This window comes from Typopeltis vanoorti, chromosome 20 (assembly GCF_054136105.1).
Source record: "Typopeltis vanoorti isolate ZY-2024b chromosome 20, IOZ_Tvanoo_1.0, whole genome shotgun sequence".
Taxonomy (NCBI): Eukaryota; Metazoa; Arthropoda; class Arachnida; order Uropygi; family Thelyphonidae; genus Typopeltis; species Typopeltis vanoorti.
The window spans coordinates 66364030-66389969 of NC_143568.1; the positions used below are offsets into that span (position 1 = coordinate 66364030).

The 25940-nt window shown below is 35.3% G+C and overlaps 1 protein-coding gene across 1 annotated transcript in view; it reads left to right on the forward strand.

Annotated features, from left to right (window-relative positions):
• Positions 1-7203: 7203 nt before the first annotated feature.
• The window catches only part of LOC150095530 (receptor-type tyrosine-protein phosphatase epsilon-like), an 858461-nt gene continuing 839724 nt past the window's right edge, over positions 7204-25940 (forward strand). Inside the window, exon 1 of the mRNA XM_090410701.1 lies at positions 7204-7501. Within this exon, the coding sequence (XP_090266827.1) occupies positions 7414-7501 (88 nt within the window). The 5' untranslated portion in view covers positions 7204-7413. The remainder of the gene's footprint in view (positions 7502-25940) is intronic.

Sequence of the window (25940 nt, forward strand, 5' to 3'; positions counted from 1 at the left end):
GGGGTTGGTAAGAAAAAGAAAGAGAAAAAATGAAAGACAAAAATTGTGATTCTGTAAACAGATAGTAGAAAGACAGTTTGTTCAGATAGACATAGTCAAGGAGATATATGAAAAGAGAGAAAAAAATCCATGACGAAATCCGTAACCTTGCATTCCACTCGATCCCCTACGTCTTCAGACAGTCTTTTAACGCGGTGAGGACTAAACCATCCGAATGCTTCTAGAATCGAAAGAAAAGCGATTTACTTTATTTTCGTAATCACTTAATTCACAGACAGCGCCACTCCGTGGCAGACAAAAGACTCCTCCATACTCTGGAGCATCCATTTGATCGATGAGTTCGTTTACTCTTCAATGGACCCTAAGTAAGGAGACGAAACCAAATGAATAAATTGAATAGCGAAGATCCCGTATGTAATTACGTCACAGTGGAGTTATCAGCTGCTTTCAGATATGAGCAACTGGGAGTTGTACGGGAACTTAACGTTGGGGGAAAAAAAAAAAAAAAGTATATAAATCGATACACCCCCCTTATTAAATCGTTATTCGTTGCAGTTGGCGATGTTTGGCGATATTTTGTCATGAATCTTTCTGGTAACACGTTAAATAATTGGTTGTCTATCTTCATTTGCCTTTGCATAGTCCATTTTGTGGCTTTATCGAAGCGAAAGTGAAGAATGGGAAGTGGGTTAATTAAATGGAGAAATTCTACACAAACTAAGTGATCTGGCGTGTGTGAAAAATGCCGATGAGGCAAATATTTAATAATGGAAAAAAATAAAAAAAAAGGAAATAAGATGAGAACTAATCACCATCATCATTTATTCTACGCAACATAATTGTAATGCGCGCGACTTTACGATTCCTTTGGCAAGAGTGGGTTGTGATACAGAACGGAAATAAAGCCGATGATAAAACGGTATGGAAGATCTGTAAGAATTATTATATGATAGGCATCGCAGATCACGTGGTTTCTCTGTGTAATGCGATTGGATAACCATTAGCAACATCGGGTTTATGTATCCAATGATTTGAAACGACTAAAGAAGGTTATTATTATTGGCAACAATGGACACAAATGCATTTAACTTTAATGCTAAAAACGTAACTGTTTTAAAAAATAGTTATGATTATTATGGATATTAAAAAGTGTTATCATCATCATCATGCCTGTCAAGGATTGAGGCCTAGAGTGGTGGCTTGTTCCGGCCTTAAAAGCTATCGTCTCTTAAGAGGACTTTAGAGGTTATTTTACAATAATTGGTTTATATTCCCTCAGAAGAAGGAAGAGAACAGGATAATATTGAATTTTATAATCAGTTACAAAATATATATATAATAAAATAATAAAAATAATTATGTAATATTAGCAAGAGAATTAAATGCAAGAATTGAAAACACGAAAATTAATAATAATATAGGAATACATGGAGAACATACTCTAAACAGGAATGGTAAAAAATTGATTGACTTTTTAGTTTATAATAATCTAAAAATAATGAATTCCTTCTATAAACAATAAAGACATACATAAATATACTTGGGCAGCAAGAGGATGGAAATCAATATTATATTATTTCATATTAAATGAAAAGACATCAAAATTTTCACTAGATGTTAGAGTTCACAGAGGATATGAAATAAGCAGTGACCACTTCCTTGTTAAAATGAAATTAAGATTACCACCTAAATGGCTACAAGTAACAAGAACAGAAAGAAAAATTGAAACATTTCTTTATAAAATTAGACTAATGAATGACACAAAGGTACAATGACTATATGAACAAAGAATTAACCAATATTTAGATAAAATAAAACAAAATGAAGAAATAGAAATAGAATGGCTTAATATAAAAACGATAGTAAATGCAGCAGCAAATGAAAGCTTAGGAAAGACCAAAAAAATTCAATTAAAGAAAAAAAACTGAAGATATGGGATGATACAATCAAGAAATACTCAAATTGAAAAAAAGAAGCTTATCATAAATGGTTAAGCATTAAAAGATTGGAAGATGAAATAGAATATAAAAGAATATGAGCCATAGCTAAAAGAGGTCAAAAAATGACAGAGAATCATGGAACAAATTTGTTTCTAAAAATTGTTATTATTATCATTGTTATTTTAATGGCAACAATGGAGATCAATGCATATATGTCTAAAGCTAAAAAAAAAAAATTTAACGTCTATAGTATGAAACCGGAAGTTCACATTCTAGGAATCAACACAGCACATGCGCATTGGTGTAATATAGTAAAACAAAAAGTTATGATTATGGCAACAATGGAGACAAATATATTTATGTTTCAATGTGCTGAAATAGAGTTTTAACTGATATCAAAATACTTGTTTTTTTTAAATAATTATTTTTCCTATCCCCCCCCTTCCTAATCAGTAACATTTAAGAGACTGACACAAAATGGCTTCAGAAGAGACATGGATTAGGTGCGTACTAATCCATGTCTATTCATTCATTTTTAATGCATGTATCCCTGTCAAGCTGTTATTTACTCCTCGTGCATAAATAACATACAACACCATAATCATAGCAGTCCTGTTGCTCGTAGTAAATTAGCCCACCTTTCCCGTGTTACTAGGAAACTAATGTGACAAAACAATTGGCTTGTCTTTCCCGGATTCCTTTATTTGTGTCTATTGTCTGTTGCTATCACTGCCTGCAACTCTTTCGTGCACACACACACACACACACATACGGCAATAGGAGAAAAGAAAGCGGAGAAACTCAGTGTGACCCGAGTTCACATCATGATACAAATCAACGGCAAGAAGAAAGAACGAAAGAAAAACAAGAGCCGAAGCATATCCAATGACTTTATGTCTTGCTTGTGTTATCCCGTAGGTACCAGAGCTTGTTAAGGAACCAACGTTCGATCTACAAGAAAGCAAAACTGTGTTGACCAAATTACCCTCTTCAATGTTGATGTTCTAGGGACATCCAAGCACATATTGTTAAATGGAAGAGCCGTGTTTTTTGTTTGTTTGTTTTTCACAAAAAAAAAAAAGATGGTATCTCTAGTTTAGATGCTCGGCATTCAACTTTTTAGTAAGCAGTAAAAATTCCTCTATGGATGAAGTCTAGAGATATCTCGCTTCCTCTACACATCGGCGGGGGTTTGCTAAGGATAAAACCGGTAGAGAAATGCTCATGTTTATGCGATAAAATAAGAATACAATTGAGCATCTGAAGTTGTTGTGTCGTATCCTAGCAGAGGAGAAATTTGGCGCGATGCCAAAAACCAAACCTTTCTCATATTGGGGTCCTCTGAAGTGAACACAGCCGTGAGCGGTTAAAGTATTCCGGTTAATAGATTAAAAGCTTTAAATTGTTCTCTTTTTTTTTAATCAAAATTCAAGAAGTGGCTATTTACGCGACATCTGTTGGTCATTACTCGAACTATCACATCCAATAGATTAACACAATTAGTGATAAGATCACTAATTCTAGAGGCAAAGAGAATCCGCGGATGGGTAACAGTCTGCCTCCACACGGCACTGATGTGCTTGAGGTCTTGCGACCTTTCTCGTGTGGGTCAGATACAAAAATAAAATTAAGTTAAATTAAATAATAAAAAAAAACAGGAGTCCAACCTTTATTTTCTAGATGTCTTATAGGGTGTGCTGACACTCACACACACAAGAAGATAGACAGATAGATAGACAGACAGAGAGAGAGAGAGAGAGAGAGATTCCATTTCACATTGTTCTTTTTTGTAATCAAAATCCAAGAACTACCTCTTTTCGCGACATCTATTGGTCATTACTCGAACTAGATCAACATAGTTAGTGATAAATATCACTGGTTCCACCAGCAATGGAGAATCCACAGATGGCTAGGGGAATTCCTCCCCCCCCCCTTTTTTTTTCCCCATGAAAAATTCTTATAGGAACGCTCGGAGACACGCAAGAAAAGCGAGGTCTCTTTTTAAATGGTTCTTTTTTTTTTTATAGCTAGAATTCAAGAAGTGGCTATTTTCACGACATCTGTTGGTTATTACCCCAACTATCACACCGAATAGATCTACATATCTAGATAAAGATCATTGGTTGCGAAGGAGAATCCACGAATGGGTAATAAGGGAATCCCTCCCACCCTATCTTCCCTGGAAGATTTCTTATAAAGGCACGCCGACACACTAAACTCAAGACCATGAATCCGAGAGTTTTGAAGGATAAGATGATTTTTTATTGTCAGTAAAACAGCAATAAAATTATTGTTATTATCATTATTATTTTGTATCAAAGCAGAATTCTCAACAGTTAGGTGTATAGATTTTAAGGTATACTTAAAATCTGCGTACTTAAAAATAGCCTGTACATAAAATGTGTGTACTTAAAATTGTAAGTATCTTTAATTATTATTATCATATTTATTATTATTATCTATTTATTATCTAAATTTTAAGATCTTACTTAAAATTTTAGGTACAAGAGAATTAAGTACACACATTTTAAGTACAGGATATTTTTAAGAACGCAGATTTTAAGTACAAATGAGCTTTATGTACACAATTTTACGTACAGGATAATGTAAGCAAACAGATTTTAAACACGGGATATTTTTAGTACGTGGATTTTAATCACAAGAGGTTTTTAAACACACATGCTTTTAAGTACACAGATTTTAAGCATAAGAGATTTTTACGTACAGAGTTTAAGTACAGGCGATTCTTAAGTACACAAATTTAAGTACATTCTAAGTACGAGAAAATTCAAATCTGTTTGGAGAAGTTTTCAAATTTCTAGAGATATGGAATCACAAATAGGGCAATTCCATAAATCGAAGCCGCGGTTCCTTTTTTGCCATTAGTGTACACATTATTTATTGATTTCAATTCAGAAAATATACTTCTTGTACTTGCACTTTTCGTTTGTATATTGTTTTGCCAAGCATCGTACGCTATCGATTTGCATTTGGATTTTTTTTTTTTCTGACTCAAGTGATTGAGATGAAAGCAGTGGGGGGAAAAGAGGAAAAACACCAGCCAGCCACACACATACACACGCACACGGTGTTCAAAACGTTGGATAAGCGAACAAATCCTCTGCAAATTCAACGGCGCAAGTACTAATACCCTAGCCTGAGGCAGCTGCTCAAATAACTTGCCTGTCATATTGCGTTCGCTACAGGTAACCTCCCTGAAATAGGCAGGCTAAGACGATATTTAAACAGCCGAGGAAAACACGGAGAAGTTTTTTCTTCATTTAGATAAGAACTCGAGAAACAACTTAGTGACAAGAGTTTAAGAAAAAGTTACGCATTTCTTTGAAGATTGTTTTAAGACATTCAAGAAAAAAAAAAAAGTTATTTGAAACATGGAACATACGAATATCCATCTAGATTGACGGAAAGATAGATGACTGCAGAATATCGTGATGGAACCAGTTAAGTGACCTGCATAAGACTCATTTATGTCTTAAACTATTTCTTAAAATAGAAATATATCAGTAAAAGGAATTATGAAGTTATTACACAAGAATCTATTGAGAAAGCGACCTATTTATATTATCAGCAAAAGTCTTCCAAAATGGCAACACTCTATCGGCAAATTCATGTTTTAGCGATAATAAATATTGACTAAAATACAGTCGAAAAATTTTGGGGCCAATAGCATGTCAGTGCTTATAGTGGACTTCAGAATATCTGTAATGCACGTTGTTAGCACTAAAAAGTATGTTTCACCCACAAAACATGTTCAATATTTTACTAGCCAGATGGGATTATTTATTGCATTATTAAATTATAATGTTTGGAATGCCTTCATAGCTTATTCGGTATAGACTGGATTACATACACTAAACTGTATGTAAAAAATTGTTTATTTTTTAAATAGGAAATCTTCACTATTTGGGAAATGTTTGATTACGATATATCATCTCTACCGAGCATGGAACTTCTTCCTAAATTCAATTCTACTGGAATTTTTATTATTTTTTATGTGACTTCCATTCACGAAAAGTTACTTGGGTGGGTTAAGCATTTTTTTCTATTTTAATTAATTTTTTAAATAATTTTTAGTCTTGGTCTTTAGACCAGGGTTGGAAACCCCGCTTTAGAGATCAACCCTGGATCTTTTTAAAGCCTTCAGGTCTCCAGTATGCTGACGATGAACTTCATCTCCCATCTAAAGACAATCACATACATTCGCGACCACGGCGGGATTCGAACCCGCAACTTGTTGGATTGGAAAGCGATCCGCTAACGCGCAATCAAACAAGCCAATTATTATTATTATTTGAATGTGAAAATAAAAAATTAGTATTAATTATTGGTTTGGTTATTTGCTGTAATTAGCATTACTAACAGATTCACCAACGTATCTCACGAATCTTTCATTCTTCTAAATTTCCAGTGAATCGAATATTTATTTCTCATCTGAATGCCTTTTATCGATGCTTTTTATGTAGATAGGCAACTGCGTTCATGTTGGATTCGTACAATTTTCGTAACCGTAGCCGAAAAACCATACAAATCAACTGCATCTAAGATAGGCCGCTCTTTTATCTGAATTTCCTCTTCCATTTATTCAATCGATTTGTAAGTTGCATGCTTCGCTTGTGTATCTAATGCTATTTGAACTACTTTTATGCCGGTAATACAATTTCTTTTTTTTGGATATATACAGTAAGTTTAGGGAAGTTGCTCTCTTTCCAATCTTTTCTGTCTATCTGAAGGTTGAATCTTTTTGTTTATTTTCACAGTAAAGTAAATCGCAGTATTACACGTTCAAACTCTAGTAGTCTGTTGTAGCCCTTCAAACAATACTTGAAAAAAATTGGACACGCTAACGAAATAAAGACTGACCTTTTATTTATAATTACTATCGTCTTCAATTCTGTAAACTAAACAACCCGATAGGGAAAAAAAAAAATGTATGATCTTCGGTAAACTTTTCATTCGTTCTCATATAGTTGAAATCTCCGAAATCCTGCGCCATTTCTCATCCCAACAACTTCACCTATTTGTCGTACGAGAAATTATAATTGAAAACACAATCGAGATGGCAAACTCACATTTTCTGTAATTATCGAACAATAGATGGCGCTACATGACCATAACATTCCATCGTTGTGGTTACGCTTTGTCCATGGAACAATTCGACATCATAAAAGGTGGCGCTGGTATCGCAAACTCTTGTCAAAGGAAGTTGGCAGGGTAAACCAGCTCGATGTGAGAGAAACGGGCATAGTGTGTGTGTGTACGTCGCGCGTCGTACTTATACGTTTGGTGTTATTATTTTTTTTTTTTTTACCTTCAGTATTCCTTTTAGCTTGTATGACCTCCTGCAGAAAGAGTGGAGTTTGACGAACTTGTGACCACGTAAAAATTCTACAAGTGCTTCGCTAAGCGGATGATTGTTAGGTAGCTAGGGACTTCGGTTTGTGCTGGTTGCCAAATGGCGAGTTACAAACTGCAGCTTGCGGATAAGGCTTCGTCTCATGGCCTGCACGTGTTGGCACTTTTGTACATCACCTCGCACATCGGTGAGTACTCTCTCTTGTGTATTTCTTAGCTGGTAGAATATCGTACGAAATCGTTGAAAGGCTTGCACGTCCCTGCGCCGGTATTTAAAAGTAATGAGGGCGATTCGCAGACGGCCCGCTCGTATCTGTCGCTACGGTTCAGGATGCCGTGTTCGAGCAAATCCACAGCGAACGCTAGGCGGGCGAGTGATACAACAGACTACTAGTAGGCCCGGTTTTGAGGGGAGAAAGGAGGGATAGGAAAAAAACAGGGGGTAGGGGAGGTTAAAAATTCCCTTAGGCAGAGCGAGGACTTTGAACTTCGCTGTCTGCAGAATGCACCAGCTGACATGTGAGATGTTTGAGCTTGGAACTCCCGGGTAGGCGACATCCCGATGAATATTCTTAACTTAGAAAAAAAAAAAAAAAAAAAAAGAAAGAAAGAAAAAGTGTAGGACAAAGAACGAATCACGCACTTGAATATAAGAAATGAATTTGTGATCAATTAATTTTATTATTTGTTTTTTTTTTTTGCAGAATCATTTATAACAGTGTATTATAAACTTAACCCTTAAAATAAGCACGGCGATGACCCCACAGGGGTGAGCATTTAGTGTCCAAATTGCTCTCAATGGATCCCACACGATCCACTTCACTCCTCAAACGTTAAAAGCAATTTCTATATTTTCCCCATCACTGAACATCCCCCGCGTTGCACCATCTGATGACCCGGATGTAAAGTAGCGCCGAGTCACGGTTTCATCCTTCTAACCTGGATTCGAAGCGCTTAAAATTCAAGACGATTCTTGCTTGGGGGTTATTTGAAGAGGACATTTGCCCGATGAGGGAGACCCATCGTGCATTATCAGATCAATGACAACACCCTCTACAGGCAATTGCTGCGTGTTTGGCGAGCTATGGGCGCGCTAGGTTATAAGTATTAAGACAGAAATTCCTTATCTCTTCGTCTTAAAAATGAGCAAGCTTCCTTAAACACTTCAATAATTACTTTAAGCCTGCCTTCCATTCCAACTTTGCTTGTAGTCCTGCTACAGTCGACAAGCTGGTGTCCTTGTGCTTCTGTTAGTAGCATCATTAACCGCTGTTCGACCATTGGCAAAACATCTCCACCTTGCCTTATAGCAATAATAAAAAGAAAAAATTGTTATGCGTACAATTTTTATTACTGCTGTGAGCTAAGCCTTGATCTGTTCGCCTAGAACGATGGTCGCCAATCACAGCTGTTGGAGAACATTACTGAGGAGGGCAAACATCATTAAAAAGTTGGAGAAATCGTGTAAAAACAGATTTATTAAAAAACAAAAATGAAAAGTGAATTATTTATGAATGTATTTTATATTATTCTAGTTTTAAAATGTTTTGAATATGTGGTCAAAATATTATAAAATTAAAATGTACTTGGACATAACCATACTTAAGGATTCACAGTTTGGAATTATCGGAGATATGAGTTTGTTTTCTGACTTAACTTTGGATAAAAAAAAAAAATAATAGCGCATTTTGAAAGCGAAACCGAAAAAATATGCACTCATCTGCAGTCAAGTGTGTCTTATTGCTAACTCAGCTCAACCTGCGTTCGTATGTTTCCTGTTTATCTGATTTGTGAAAATAAAAAATAACAAAAAAGGCGCAATAGAATCCTTTTCTTGACTCGGATGAATGAACGTACTGTTTGAAATGGAGCCAATATGGCTGTGTGCAGGGCCAAGTCGAGCTTCGAGCAATAATCGATCTACTAATGGGTTTTTAATGTGGACTTGTTTACCAGTTTTTTCTTCCATGATTAGGTATGTACAAAAGTGCTGTTTGAAGCTGTTGTGTACAAAAATTGCACTTACACTGGAGAAATAGGATTGTTAGGAGATAAGTTTAAGCTAAAGCCAAAATATGATGGTTTGATCGGAACATTAATACCAACCGGGTGTATTTCCCCCCATTTTATGTAGAAATCACAAAAAAAGTAATTAATTAATTACATATTATGTAACCAAAAGTGTTAAGAGGCCCCCCGGCCTACAAATACACTCGACTTCACTCCAGAAAATTTGTGTCGAAATCCAGAAGAATTAACCCAAGATAACTGGGTCCTGAAATACTGATAGTTTGCCAGTGTTTCCTAACTACAAACCCGAAAAACTTTCGCCAAAGGTCATAATTCTTAAACTTTATGAACTTAAGTGACCTACCTCAGTGTTTGCCAACGGCGTTCCACAGAAGGTGCTCCTACCAATGATGTTCCGTATTTTTTTTTTTTTTTTTAATAATACGGCCATTGAATTCACTGGTTCACAAACAGGATGTCGCCGTATTTTTCGGCGCCTTTTTTTATTTTATTTTAATATACCTTTTTAGTAAGAACTAGAAACGTGCAGGGTTAGGAGTTTTCTTCAGGACTATTCAGGCATGAAAAAAAAAAAAAGTTCGACGGTTGTTTACCAGTTAGCCAATTAAAATTAACTAATATCAAAACCAAAATGAACCAATCATCCAATACAAGATGATTTAGGTTCTGATTTTTTTTTTTTTTATTCCTAAATCCACAAATTTACAGTCACGCATCTTAAAATAGAGAGAAATAGTCCAGGGGAAGATGGACGTGCTACCTCCCCCATCATGAAATTAGGATCGAAGTTTGCCTTCTCTTTCACACGCACACCAAGCGCTTATAAGTTAATGCGCACTCTGTTTGTTTATTGTCGATGTTTTCGATTCAAACGTCTTCGCTCCGAAGGTGCCACAGCGAGTGACGGCACAGCCTCGAACAGCGGCTTGAACCTTGAGCTAAATTTATTTTGATTTTTTGGTGAATGTAAGAGCAGGGTATTATGGGAAGGGTAAGTAAGAATGGGAAAAACCTGTTCGTGGCAGGTAGAGAGGCCTGTGTCATTTACCTGAGACATAAAAGGGTGAAAGAGACCTTGAATTACGATAGACCAAACAAAGGAACTTCAAGATAAGAATACCGGAAATTGAAACATTAAATTAAACAAAATAATTAATACGATTATATACTTAGATGGTAAGTTTTTTAATTTTTATGGCATTTTATCCCTTATCTCAGACTAGAATTTCGTTTTTAAGTTGCAGATGACTTTTTGCATTTGTAGGTGGTAGCCGCCTACAATGAAAGTAACTTGGTTTTCTTGTTTTATTAAGATTGAAGAATATTTACCCCATGCGAAGCCGTGTATTCCTGAACGACCATTTTTTTCGTATCTGTTGTAGTTTTCCTCTGTAGTTTGACTTATTTGAATTCGATAGAGTATTCTCATCTATTTTTAAAGCTGTCTTGTGATTTTTTTTTTTTTTTCATTTCTTATAAGTTGTATCTTTTATTTTGTATGCACCATCGATATCACCAGATAAACACGTGATTTATGGGAAATGAAATGTACAACATATCACTTTAAAGTACCGATAAAAAAATAGTTAATTGAATAGTATGCAAATTTGTGGTCAATAAAAAAAAAACATGTTTTTGGCAAATTCGACTGTATGTATATCGTGATTTGGGCAAATGGCCAATCATGATTCGGCAACTCTGACAGTATGTATATCGTGATTACCAAAAATTATACCCTGCAACGTAATCAAGAGAAGTTGGCATTTTTAAACCATTCCATCGAGCATTTATTTTATTTTTTTATTTTATTTTCACTGCCTTTGCCACTTCTTCAAAGCTTCATATCTTTTTTTTTTTTTTTTTTTTTTTTTTTTTTTTTTTTTTCCTCACATCGGAGTTGCTTTCATAAGATATCTCTTATGATGACTTTTCATTTGTCGGTTGTGAGATGCGAACTTTTGGAGTGGTATGTGTCCCCTATAGTCACTTGAGCATTATAGTCGGATTGAGATGACTCTTAGAGGATTTTAAGCAACGTCCAAAAACAACTACAATGAAATGCTTGATTAGAATCGGGTGAATAATACAATCTTTACAGTGTCATACGAAAGTCTTTATATTTTGATGTTATATTCTCATTCTTTCATTGATTTTATTTCACAATTTGGCAGACTATTTTGTTGACGAGCACGTCTGTCGAATAAAAATTAGATCAATGCAGCGGGTCGACTTTGGGGCCCCCTAATGATTCTTGAAATCGCGGTAATCAATAGTCTTTACAGTACTTGACTCGAGTACCTTGTTTTTGACAGCAAGATGGCATATCTATCTCCTTCGTTTATTCTTTTCCTTTTCAATGCGAAAAGGAAAAGAATAAACGAAGGAGATAGATTTTTTTTTTTTTCATATTTCAACATACTGCTAATACAGCATGGAGTCAAATAGTAGACTTTTCAATAGAAGGTGGACAACGAGAAAAAGAAAACATGAATACGCATAAATAAGCTGTTTAGATCGGGGAAATTTTAGAATGAAATCATCTCCATAAACTTAGTAAAATAAATAAATTAATTAAAAATATATAACAAAGAACATTTATGAAAATTCAAAATGTTTTAACTAAAGAAAAAATTACCAACAATAATAAACTATTCTAGAAGTTCTATTTTGAAAGATAATTCAATCGGAGGGCTTTAAAGAAGCGAAGAAAGAAAAATTATGCATTGTTAAATCTTTTTTTTTTCTTTTTCAAAGCACTTAAAATTCATCGCAATCTTTTTACGTGTACCCTTTACTTAACTGCTTTTCACGAATAAATCCACAGATTTCACTGTAGCTAAACACAAGTCTTTGAAAGTAAAGCGCCTGATGGTAATTCGGAACAGAATACGATTATTTTGGAACCAAAGACCCTCGCAACAAATTAAGAGAGCTGCCATCCTACTACAGACTACACGCATTTTTGTGCGATGCCTGCAGCATTGAAATAAGCTACAAGTAGCTTTTACTTCCAGTAGCTGAGCATACGAATTAAACTTGTTTTTCATTCCACAGTTTTAAGGTCTAAAAGCAACAGATAAATTATTTTTATTACTATTATTATTGCGCTAGAACATCACTCGGTCTATTGTTCGAAAAAGCTTAAGCATGTATAATTGACAATTGTTAGAACAAACAATAATCACCGGCTATTGTTGAAATCCAAGTGAGCTCCCATTGTTGCAAATATGTGAAAACATTTATCAGTGATGTTCGAAATTTTTTTTAACCCACAAAATAAAGGACAAAATTATTGCAATTTACTGCAACGTGTTTCTGAAATGCATTACTTTTAACGGCCCAAATTCTCTTTATTTATTTATTTATTTTCAATTCGCGACACCCGGAAATTTATAACATTTAAACCACCTTATAATATTCATAGATACTAGTTAAATAATAAATATTTAATTCAACTACGTCATAATTATCACCCGTGTTCTATATTAACGGTAGCGGAAGGTCCGTTAAAATAACGCCGAATAGTTACGGTTATAATTACGTCATAAATTATCAAATATGGGCGAGTAATCCCAATTGGATTACTATCGGGTAACCTTACGGCACGTGAGATAAACATATTCAGCGGATAACAAATAAAATTCCCTACCATCCAAAAACCCGACCGATGCTAACAAAAACTTAAATTTCGGACTCGCAAATAAGATGATGATAATAGGAGGAATGCTAATAACCTCGTGCAACAGCAATAAGATGATAATCCTCGGTTGCTTAATATGCGAAGTAATTATCATAAATCATTCTTCGAAGAAACACATTACCAATGGAGGAGAGGGGAGAAAAAAGGCAGATTTTCTTGGCTGTAATTTGATTTATGGTAATGATTAGCCTACATAGTGTCAGCTGAGAGACGAAGGCACACGGACTTGGTTAAAATTAACTCTTCTTTTATTTGGGTTTAGAAGTCATAAATATCTTAAGTTTCTCGAAGCTTCTCTAATGGATAATTCAACAGATGTTGAAATTGTACTTGATTTATTAAATTGAGAAAGTCATTAGACCTTGCGAACGACACATTTGAATCAAATACGTCAAAGGAACCACAGTTGTATTTAGTCACTTACTGAGCATGCGCGAAATACATCTTGCGTTATTTATTTATTTTTTTTTTGTCGTTTAAAATATTTAAAATATGTCTAAATCGCGTACATATTTTAATACAATCTAAATTTAAATTATTTTATCGAATATGCTTAAATGCCATATTTATAAATAAGAACGGTATGCCAATATAGGTGCTTATGAGCAACCACCCACTACGGTCCGTTATCCTATACTCGTATACCTTTCTGGAAGAAGGCCCTTCTGGCTCTGGCCCAATCAGAGGGGGAGCAGCTACACCCAACGCCGCGTCGCCTTAGGGGTAATTGTATCTTCTGTCGTGATTGTATTTTTAGAACAAATGTCAGTGAAACAGATGTCGTCAATTTTATCTTAAATTATGAAATTATATAAAAAAAATAATAAATGTAAACATATTGGATTCAGTGTAAAGTTAATTTGTTTAATTAGCAGTTTTCGGGATTGTTTCGAGTCAGATTAGGAAATCGCTTCCGGACCGATCTAACCTGTGTCGTAAAGAGGCGGCAAGAGAAGAAAAACGTGCTTTTATGCATAATACATCCACCTCGTGGCCTTAGTGGGCCATGGACATACATGCTTGTGGTTGTCTTTAAGTGGGAGATCACCTCCCCGCTTCCTGGAGGCCTGAAGTGGCTTGAACAAGTTCCATATTTGGTGTCTACAACAGGGTTGCCGGACTATGTAAAAATAATTTAAAAAAAAATAGGAAAATAATCCTTAGCCCACCCTTTATTTTTCTCCTTTTTTTAAGTTATAAATATCCTTGAAAAGTTTATTCAAACATTAGGAAGGATCCGTACAAATATTTTCTTTTATTTTTCTCTAGACATCATTGGAATGTTGAGAAGAAAACGAATTTCTTTCTCCTCATCGATAATTCTAAAGTGTCAAACATCTAATTGCGACATCCTTAACTTTGTCAACCTGACCTGATCCTAGACCTATAAACCTTGTTTATCACCTCAGGAAATAACCTACGAAACCACTTAAAATCATTTTGAACTTTCTCTCACAACCCGGCAATTATAAATGACCTCACAGGATTGCGATTATTTTCGTCAACTAAACTTGACGAAGTTGCGTTTGCCTTATTTTCCTGTACATAGTGGTACGCCATGACCTGACAAGTTTGTGTTTGCTGACAGAAAAATGCCTTTCAGCATTCATGATTACTTATTGTGAGCCTACGTTCAACTCAAGGTCACTCATAGAGTGAGAAAAATATTAGTTGCATCGAAGGCAATTAAATACGAAAATAAAGAAAGAATATACAAAATCCGTATTGTCAAAATATATACAAAGAGAGCATGTATTCTGTTTTGAAATTCTCTCCAATAAACGTCAATTTCAACAATTGACATTTATTGGAGACAATTTCAACAATCGAACAGCCAACATTGCTAGCTAGCCATTTCTTAACTCGAGTTCCAACAATGCAATGAAATATTCAACAATTAATAACGTAAATGTCACACAATGATTAATAATGCAATTATTATCATAAACTGCATTGTTGAAATTTACCACTTTTGTTGATGCTACCATTATTGGCTCTTCTACTGTTGAAATCGACATTTTTCAGTGACGTAAGAGAACGTGTTGTTTATAAACATTAAAATAACCATTTTTCATTCTTGTTGCTTTCTACACATGTTATTTGTAGAAATGCCATTTTTTATGGGTATTTCTGAACCAATAAATGGCTCTTTATGTAGGAATAATATAAACTGTGTTGAAAATTAAATATGAAAAGGCAATTTCACAAAATATTATACACGTATAATGTACCTGGAAGGTCAAGACTCAATTATGTGAGTTATCCCAGCGTCTCGAAGTGCAGACAAGCGAAATCGGCTGTCTAAATCTCGTATTTTCTACTACCAGGAACCTGTGGTTACAGCCTGCAGTGCCGAATGAGATGGAAGACCTATAACCTTGAACGTCTGTGCATGAACTGTTCTTCGTGATAACCGGTATGCATGGGACGTAATACCTTGAATAGGGGGGACAAAGCTATGTATGTCAAGCAAAAGGACGGCGCTAAAACATTTCAGACCGTCTAAGTTCCGTCGCTATTCATACCACGAGACCCCCTTATATTAGAGATTCCAACATATAAAGCAAGGTTTTGAAAAATGAAAGTCAAATATATTGTAGTTAACACCTGTTTAGTTTTTGCACGAAGGCTAGAAAGACGAAGGTGGAAGGTGATATTTATGAAATTACGGTTAAAAAAAATTGAAAACATTTTTTTTCAAAAATTTTGAATCTTACACATTAAAACATCTCCTTAACAGCAACTTAAAATTAAAAAGAAAATTTTTAAATTATTAAAAACAATTAAAAACTGCGAATACAACAGAAGTCATTATTGAAGTTAAGATCTAGATATTTTAGAATGGTACAATCGCCTGTTTTTATTATTATTATTATTATTTAAAGTATCTGTAGTAACATTTGAAAGTGGGAGAGCACGTGGAATCCTCAGCCGTCTCATAAATAAATAAATTCCGTGTGGCGATATAGCGTTCCCCCTTTATACGGGAGTTCACGGTACCATCTAGTCCCCGCAAATTTTATTCAGGCTCCGGAACCAGCATAGGCTGATGAATCAGACCTATGGCTGGGTCAATATTCCTGACTGTAGTCCGTGTGTGTCCTTGGACGGGTTTGCCTGCTTGCGGGATGAAAAAACCCCAGATAAACTGGCGGGAAAAAACCCTGCTGTCCACGCCCAAGACCGACTAACTTAGCTATGGCTGAGGAAGATCCTTGAGCTCCTCCCGTCGTTGACGGGAATCGAACCTAGGACACTCCTTCCCCAGGCATATGGTTGCGAGATGGTCACACCATCTCCAAACCAGCTTTATTTTTCTATCGAACTTCTTTAGGTTCCACGTTTCACATTCATACGTCACTGCATCTAGAATCGTCAGCTTTGTTCCTATAGTGATAGATCTATCCTGGCAGACGTTAGAGAAGTCTCTGACTATTGTTCTAGCTATTCTTAATCTTCTTATGAACAGCAATTCTTCCGGTTGATATTGGATCCTACTTCCTGAATTATTTCTGTAATAGGTTGCTTGAAGTCATCTGATTAATGATTTAATTTAATTCTAAATAATTAATTTATGAATCTTTTCCGTTGCCGAAACATGTATCCTAAAACAACATTTAAAAAAAAAAAAATTATTATGAGCGACATTTGTGAAATCTTTTATAACAGAAGCATTAAGCCTACTTGATCATCCAAGTCTGCATGATAGATTCCTTAACTTCTGGGTCATCAGTGCCACTCGGAAAGGGATGATGTAGGAAGGGGGGGGGTTAAATGTGATTAATCGAAGTAAATGCCGACGTCCTATATATGATTTTATTCCTTCGTTGAATGAAATCTTCTCTGATTTAAATACTGTTTGATGCATTCCCAACAGTACGAACTCACTCTATTCTAAAGCCAGTTTCAATCGCTGACGAGCGTAGCCAGAGCGAGCATCCTCTTGTCTTCTTCTGGGTCCGTGGGAAGTTTTCACATTGGAGCCTGTTGATTTATTGCCCTAAGTGATGGATGTGAATTGGCTACAGCCGTAAACTGCAAGGTGACCTCACCACACGTGAGGTCGTAGACGTAGTGCTCCCCAGGATCAGCAATTTCTTTGTAAAGTCATCGATTTTCGAAGTTCTATCCCAGAACGGAAGAAAGTAGATGCCAGTGAAAGATCTAACAGTCTTTCTGGTGACTTCAATCGTGTGATATAACAGGTTTTCTATAGCAACGAAAGAAAGTGATTTGTCCCACCGTTAGCTTGCACTGCGAAAACATTAGTCACGTAATACAAACCCTTTAGTCCACTCCTGAAGCCCAAATCTATCAGAATTCTCTGCTAGAATTCTGAGATCCAAAATTCTTGTAGGATGTAAGCGCTATAATATTCTCTCAACAATTATATTTGCACTACTTCTGTTATTATTTCGATTTTCAATTGTTAACTGAATTGAAATGTTAACAATGCTCTTTTCACTAAATTTACAATTGTTTAAGGATTGTTGATTCTGTCTTAACTGGGATTTGCTATGGAATAATGATCGTTGTTCTGTTATGGCTAACGCGTTGAATATTTGTTATTAATAGCTTTTTTATGCATGTTTTTTGGCTCCGCAGTTTTTATACATTTTGAATGTTTAATACATGCATAAATATTTATGGGACAATTTCTTTTTCAGTGTAAATGTGCTATTCTACAGGTGCGCGAAGGCGCATATAAATTTCTTTTTTATTTTAGTGTATGTGCGGTAGTTAGCCATATCGGATCTATTTGCTCTCCATCAAGTTTACCTTCATTTCATTCTTTGTCTCTCCCTACTTTTAAGTTTTATTTCGTTTCAAATGCTCAGTAAGGAATAATACATTGCCACCATATTGCTTAATGAAATTTTAAATGCTTTATCCGTCCTTCTAGATGACATGATTGCTGGAAGCAATTTCTTGGAGATGGCAGTTCAAATTCTAGCGAAAATTTATTTCTCTCCTTAATTTGTTCTTTTGTTGGAAAGCCTTAAGTAGATGACGCAAGGAACTTTATAAGAACTCATCATTTGAAGGTCTCATACGGAGATGTGACAGAGTTTTTACTCCCGTAAAAAGTCACATCCGGTGTAGAATACGCGTAATTAACAGACATAGTACACCGGCTTCATAACCTTACTGTTTTGGCCGTAATTCTGAATCTCTTCGTGATTTTTTTTTTTTTTTTATATCTCAGTGCCGTAACATTTAATCTGAAGATCGCCAACAGTTGTATTAATTCTTAAAATGATGTGTCTGTAATGTCTTTATTTACTGAAGTTCAACATATTTGCTAATATCGACTGTGCCCCTGTCAAAATAAATAAAAGAAAAAATAAATTAAAATAAATAAATAAATAAAAATTAAAGTGTTGTCGACCAAGGCATACGACTAGGTACCTACTGACCATAGTATGAAAGAATTATGGTTTCATTTAAATATTGTATAATTAATGTTTAATTATTTGAAGTAGTTTTTGTTGGTTCACTCTTAGGTCGGTGTTTGGCAATTTCAGCATCGCTAATGCCCACCCTCTCAAAATTCTTCTTTTTGCTGATCGCTATCTTCCAAATTCGTTATTCTTGGAACTCTTCATCTGATTTCATCGACATAATTTTATATTTAATTTTAAAAACATTTGAAAATGTAAAAATTAAAAAAAAACTTGTAAATTAAATTATAAAATTTTTAAAAAGATTGAAAAAATATAAAAAAAATTAAACACATCTAAAATGCGGGTTCAGTTCTCATTTATTACGAAAATACTAAGTTTATTTCCTACAAAACTTATTTTTTTTTAGAGTAACTTTCTATCAGCAACTCATTTGTCTTGTGTTGAAGTAAAATGGTGGAATTTTAGGTAATTAACATCTAATTTTAGTGAAATGACTCAAATTAGATGTTAAATGCGTTCTGTTACTGATCAGCAGAAAATTATTCTGCGCGAATGCGTTTATATGTATGAGTGGTGCGCACTTCCATATTGACAACAGGAAGGAGGGGAATCTCCCCCATTTAATGCTTTTCTGTAATTAATTAATGTGAATCTGCGATGAGAAAATGAAGTTAAATATTTTTAAAACATTAGCAACTTTGAAGGCGAATCGTTTAGAAAAGGAATGTGGAATAGATAATGGATGCATGCATGCATGGTTAGCGGTGAATGAAATGATTAATTCTCCAAACAGAAAAATACAACTTTAATTCGTAATTCTTTTACTTGAGCGTATTAAAAGCAGCTAAAAAATCTACTTAGTACGTGTTCCGCAATTTTTTTTTCCTTAATTAATAAAGATTGCAATGACAGTTTAAAATGTTGAAATTAACATTTTTGATTTTGCATTGTTGACGCTTCCACGTGGTGAAATTAGCATTATTCGATCTTGCATTGTTGACGCTTCCACGTGGTGAAATTAGCATTATTCGATCTTGCATTGTCGACGCTTCCACGTGGTGAAATTAGCATTATTTAATTTTAGAGCTTCCTAGTATTGATATGGATTTAAGCTAACTGATCTTTACTGAAAAATGTTCTATATTTTTTCCAAAATGTCGCAAAAAAAATGTATTCTTTGTTATGGCATTCTTTTTAAATTGTAATATTATTGGATTTTACCTTATCAGATGTTTTATATTAATAGCTCGCAACAACGTTTTGCTATAATTATTTGAATATATAGGCATTATATTGTATGGATCAAGGAAATAACAATAATTCTGAACTGTTAAAAGGAATACATGGAGTGGTCTGGAAACTCACTTTATTGCATTTGATTATTTCACTGAGCTGTTTCCTTAATGGAATTTTTATGCCAATGTATACGCTGTTTATTGGCTACAGTCAATCACTTGTAAATTTTGACCTGAATCATGGCATACACTGATCAACACCCACCCAACTCACCTGACAATAACTTGCTTCTAAAGAATCTGACAAAGATGACCGACTCCCGATGCATGACCTGTTTTTGTACAAGGACCTCAGTAGGAGGTAGAAGGTGAAATATTTTCCTTTACATTAACTCTATAGTCTAAGGTTATAGAGTTAATTTTTACATCAATGGGTATGATCTGTAGGAAAGATTTTATTAAGAAAATGTCATTTATTTCTATTGAACGTTGTTTGGATAAATCGAAATCCGTTTTTTGGTCGGATGTGCGATTGTCCAACTTGTAGTAATGATCGCTTAACAAGAATCAGCTAAAACAGTTGTTTATTCATTTTTTTTTTTCTTTCTCTTCCTGTCCTTTCAACATTCACCTATTGCGTTATCTGTACAAACAAGGCTGCCCACGTATTCCTTCCAGAAATCCGGTACATGTAGTGGTCGAGGGTTGTTCTGTTTAGTATCAATGGCGTTGGTGGTTGGACAGGCGGAAGCGAATGCTTCCACGTGTAGAATCACGTGATCTTACCATCCATTCTCCTTTCCATCGTCGTGTTTCACCGTCCCCCCCCCCTCACTAGAAGCACTCTCCGTTCTCTTCGGTGTCTGCATTAAAGGGTTGACAGGTGAATATTCATGCCTTCATGCACGCACGACCGCCAGTACTGCACCACACGGATATTGCTTGTGTGTTTTGTAAACTGTACGTTTGCTAATGTGACTCGCTCATTTGCAAAGCTCTCTTTGTTTCTCATTTTCCACAAGTAAATCCAGTGTCCGCACAAATAAGGATCCCAATTGTTAATCACTCTTCCATAGGATGGTTAGCACGCAATGAATAAATTTTGCGCATCTTTGATTGTCGCCTCTTTGTGGAGAGTGAAATTCCCATATAACACTTGCATGTATCTAAATAGATTTTTCGGATTAAATAAACTTGTTCCCCCCCCCAATTTTTTTCCTCTTATGTTTGCCACCAAAACGAAATCTAATTTTTTTTTTTTTTTTTTTTTTTTTTTTTTTTTTCAACAAAAGTTTTTGAAAATTTTAACGAAACTTTTTAAAAATTCCAGTAATTTTTTAAAATAAATTTTCGTTTTTTTTTTTTTTTTTTTTTTAATGCTGATTATTTCTCGAGTTTTTCCTCTACCTTGACTTAATGATAAGGTGGGTCTTCATCAAGATACGTAGGGGAAAAAAAGCTTGCTCTAGAGATAGGGAAATAAAGTTAGTTTGTTACACTTATAAAACAAGTTTCCGGTTTGTTTTGATGAGAGAGAGAGAGACGGATATGACGTCATGATTTCATTTTGAATTTAAAAAAAAAAAAACGAAATATTTCAGCTCGCACTAGTTGAATATTAAATAATTATTAGTATTCCTTAGACAATTGTCTTTGTAGAAAACTGCCAAATTTTACAAAGTAACCACACATTATTAAAAAAAAAAAAAAAGTTCCGGTATGAGCAGCCAGTAAGTGAAACTAGGAGCGATACTAAAAGCAATGTGCAGTCACAACAATGCAACTCGCAAGTGACAAGAGCCACAGCAACCATGATGACACGTGCGTGCCACGAGGTGTGAATAAAGAAGGTAATGCTTCAAAGAACTGCTGTATATGAACTCCCAAAGAACTGCAGGTGGATCAACGCTGTTTTATCTTATAATCGACGTTGGGTTCATTGTATCCGTGCCGGAAACCAATGTAGACACGTCTCGACACCTGCTTATTACATTTATATTAGTTATTTAATTATATTTGCGGCATTGATAACACACGAACAAGCTGTTGACTCTTGGAGTGATGGATTTATTATTTGAATTATTAGTAAAAATGGAAATGAATATATTTTCCCACGCAGGGCTGTTACGAATTTCATATTAGAGAAGGAATGGTTTGTTATTTTAGGGTGTATAATAAGAGGGACAGGAGATTTTTTTATTTATTTATTAAGTTTATTACATAATTTTTGAGGGAGATTATTATATATGACAATTTGTTATTGAGGGAAGTAGAAGATGTAAAAACCTGGAAAATATCCTTTTCTTTTTCCATAAATTTCAAAGAATTTTGGAGGTCTGTACAGGTATGTAAGTTCGTTACGGGGAGATGCTGACTTGCTAAAGAGTTTGATAGGCAAACAGAAGAATACGGATTTCAATCAGAGGATTGCAATTAAAATATGAAAATGCTATGAAAAACATAATATTTGCTAAGCTGCATTTGACCTCTTTTTGACCCCAAAATCGTTTTGAATGTGAATGACATCTCTTCAGCCTCCCTAAAGCTCAACATCATTTAACAATTTTCCCTTACGGATATTATGCCAGATACGTAATCACCATGGTAACAGAGAGAGTCGGTGTATAAATATGCACTTATGAATTATGTGTCTATTTATTTGGAGATACGATATATTACAGCTTTTTTTTTTTTTTTTTTTTGTGTGTGTGTGTGTGTGTGTGTGTGTGTGTGTGTGTGTGTGTGTGTGTGTTGGTATACTTGCCTTTGATGTCGGAAGCAACTAATGATTTGGTACCATGGTTGAAAGAAAAAAGTACGTGAAAGCCATGTTCGTTAGGCCTATTTAACCACCAGCAATCTCATTCCCCTATGCTATTTCCGACCAGATTATGGTTTCTATCGGCATATAATGAAGAAAGTATTTATATTTTACTCCAACACTCTTAACTCTTTCTGTCTTGTCCCTTAATTAACAGCGCTTATATTGGTAAATGAGACTTCCGACCATTTCAACAAGCAGCGGATATGTGGTCTTATTTATTTAAGCGGTGAAGAGACTGCATGCTCAACATATCGCCCTTGTTTGGGATTTCGTTGGCTCTCAAGTCATTTACAATTCTAAATTTAATGCGGTATATATGCGAATTGTCCGACAGCAAAGATCATCGGTCATTGGCATATAGATGGCAGCACAAAAATAAAATGATAGTTGTCATTTACGAAACAACACTTCTGAGAGGGCGCTGTCAACGTTTTCTCTGGTCTTATTGTGACGTCATAAGTGGAATGCGTAATAGATACTTAAAAAGATTTTACCATGGACGAGTTGAAGGATTTTGACGCTTTACTGTGGGCAAATGAATTCTGGTGCATTCTTTTTTTTCTCTCTCTTTCGATATATTTTGCTCCCAACTCATCTGTGTATTAAAGTCCATTAGAGAAAGATCCACTGTTATTGTTGTTGGGGTGGAGCCCTGCCAAATCTGTCGACTGAGAATTCTGCTTTGCCAATATTGATAATAGCTGGGATAGGAAGAAGTCTTCAACATTACTATTTTGACCTAATGGCAATGGCTTATGTACATAAGAGCCGCTATTCTTTATTCTGTGGGCACTCATCCAGGTCAAGAACAGGTCTCATTGTCCTGCGAACCCATGTACTTATAAAACTAAAATCTTGTATGTTAGAATCATTAAGCAAGATAGGCTACGACCTTTATTTTACTTTTCTCTGTACATTTCCCCCCACACAGCTTGCTTGTTTCGTATCTATGGTAACCACGTGAGCTTCGTCTCATTGTTTGCTACGATCATTGCAAAGATACGATTGTATCTGAACAATGGCTTTCCTCCAGACGTGAGGTATCGATAAACTGTACAACAAATTACAATTTTTTTTTTCCTGATGTAAAGCCGACGTCAACACTAACAACGCACGAAGTACCCAGTTTTTTCCTTCAATTTTTTGTTTTTATTACAGGCCTATTTTCTAAGAAAACAAGTCCCTAATACATTTTTTTTTCGTCTGTATAAAAAATAAATCAATAGCAGTAAAGATATATAATCCAACAATCCTTACGCGAGGTCGGATACTATTCACTTGTTATTTTATCTGTTTATTTTTTTAAGAAAACGACTGCCAAGATTTCTAAACTACCCTTTAAGCCTCTCGCAGGAGACTTTTGATGTTTGTTGATATTAGTTGTTATATTTAGATTTAGCCATTACAACGGCGGAGGGAACTCAGCATCCGTTTTATTTATTTATTTTTTTTATGTCGAGCCCATACACGAGAGGTTGGTATTGATCAACCTATAGTACATTATATGGGTTTGTACTAAACAGATCAATTGAAAAATATTCCATAGTTCAGATAAAAGTACAAAAACGAAAGAATTTACATCGGCATTATAAATAATCGAATTACTGTTACGTGGAATTCTGTATAACTTTAAAAAAAAAATTAAAAAAAAAACTAAGCAGTATTTGAAGCATTCATGAAATTTTAGCAATTGTAATAATGTACACTGGTGTCCAAAAGCTATGGACAACCACATTTTTGCCAGTATATGAAAAGAATTTCATGACTACAGCCAAATGTTGATATAAATTTATTACCAGGACATTAATAAATTATATAAAAAAACGTATTATAAATTTCACACAAATTAAATTGCAATATGCTTTTGGCAAAAGTTACAAATTTCCTAAGGACGTAGTTAAGGAATCAATGTACAGTGCTTCCAGAAAACTGCTGCGAGATATTTCAGGATGAATATGTTCAACCCGAACTGCGATGCAGCTCTCGTATCGTACCATACTTAGCACCAAGTGATTCAAGGAGTTCCTGAGGGAAACTGGCTGACTCCAGAGCAAGGATAAGGTCTTGTTTGTTTTCTGATAGGGAACTTCGAGAAGCAATGCATCTCTATTGCGTCCCAAACGTGTTCTATGCGATTGAAATCTGGAAAGCGTGCTGACCACTCGATTGGATTAATATCCTCGATCTCCAGAAGTATCTTCGCTGCTTGTGTACGATGTGGTGTGGCACTGTCGTCCATAAAAATGAATTCTTTGCCTACAGCGCCACGAAACAATTGAACATGATGTTGAAGAACTTCGTTGTGATATCGTTCACCAGTCCTAGTCCCTTTTTCCAGCACTTGTAGCTTGGTCCGTCCATTAAGCATAATGTCTCGCCACACTATGACCCGAGCACCGTCGTGTCTATCCCTTTCAAGAACGTTCTCGCGATGGTAAGCAGTACCACTTTCATAGCAGATGAAGTGTCGTCTAAAATCGGAGGAAAGACTAAAATGACGTCAGTCCATTGTTGTCTTGCCTAATTTTTATGAACACAACATCGTTGAAAAACATACTCTACGATGAGCTGTGGATAAAGGGACGCAGACGACAAGCCGAAGGCCCTGTCGTCTGTGTCCCTTTTATGCAGTTATAGGCCTACGTGTCGCAGACGTCTTGCCACAGTTTCTCGAGATATCCGCGTACCTGTGCTTGAATGGAGCCAATTTGCAAGCTGACCTGCGGTGGTCCGTCGATTACATTTTGCTGTTATAACCAAAAAGCTGTCTTCATGCTCCGTGATAGAGCGTGGGTGACCTCTTAGCAAGCTTCGGGAACGCATTCCATTGGTTGGAAACGCTGTCCAGAGCCTGGATACAATGCTATGTGAAATTCCAGAGTCTCAATAGCATTGCAATATCAGTAATTCTGCGCCGCCTTCAAGCTCTCCAATAATAATTCCCACGTGAAATCATCTAGATGACGTCTTTAAGACATTACAAGACATCCAAGTTTGCAATTTTATTCCTTCACGAAAAGAGATTCCTTCAAACACAATTAGCTTAGCGCAGCCTTTTGACTTTTAATCTGTGGGGTGCTATCACGTGATCCCTTTGTTCGCGATTCGAAAATTTGAACGTGTATCCGCTTTCTACTGAAAATGGTCAATTATACAAATTTTCACAAGCTGATTCGTCTGAATTTACGGTTGTGATATATTCAGAAATAGTGTTGGCCCTTCGGTTTTGGGCACTAGTGTATAAACATTTCATAATATACTCAGGGAACATATCTATTGAAGAGATAAAGTATTTATTAACTACCATACTCAAACCGGAACAGTTATGTTACATAATACTAAAAAGGCAGCTGTAACAAACGTTAGATATCAGCATGAAAAAAAAAAAAATGTCTTGGGTGATTACCCGACTGATTATTTTCGGTCATGATT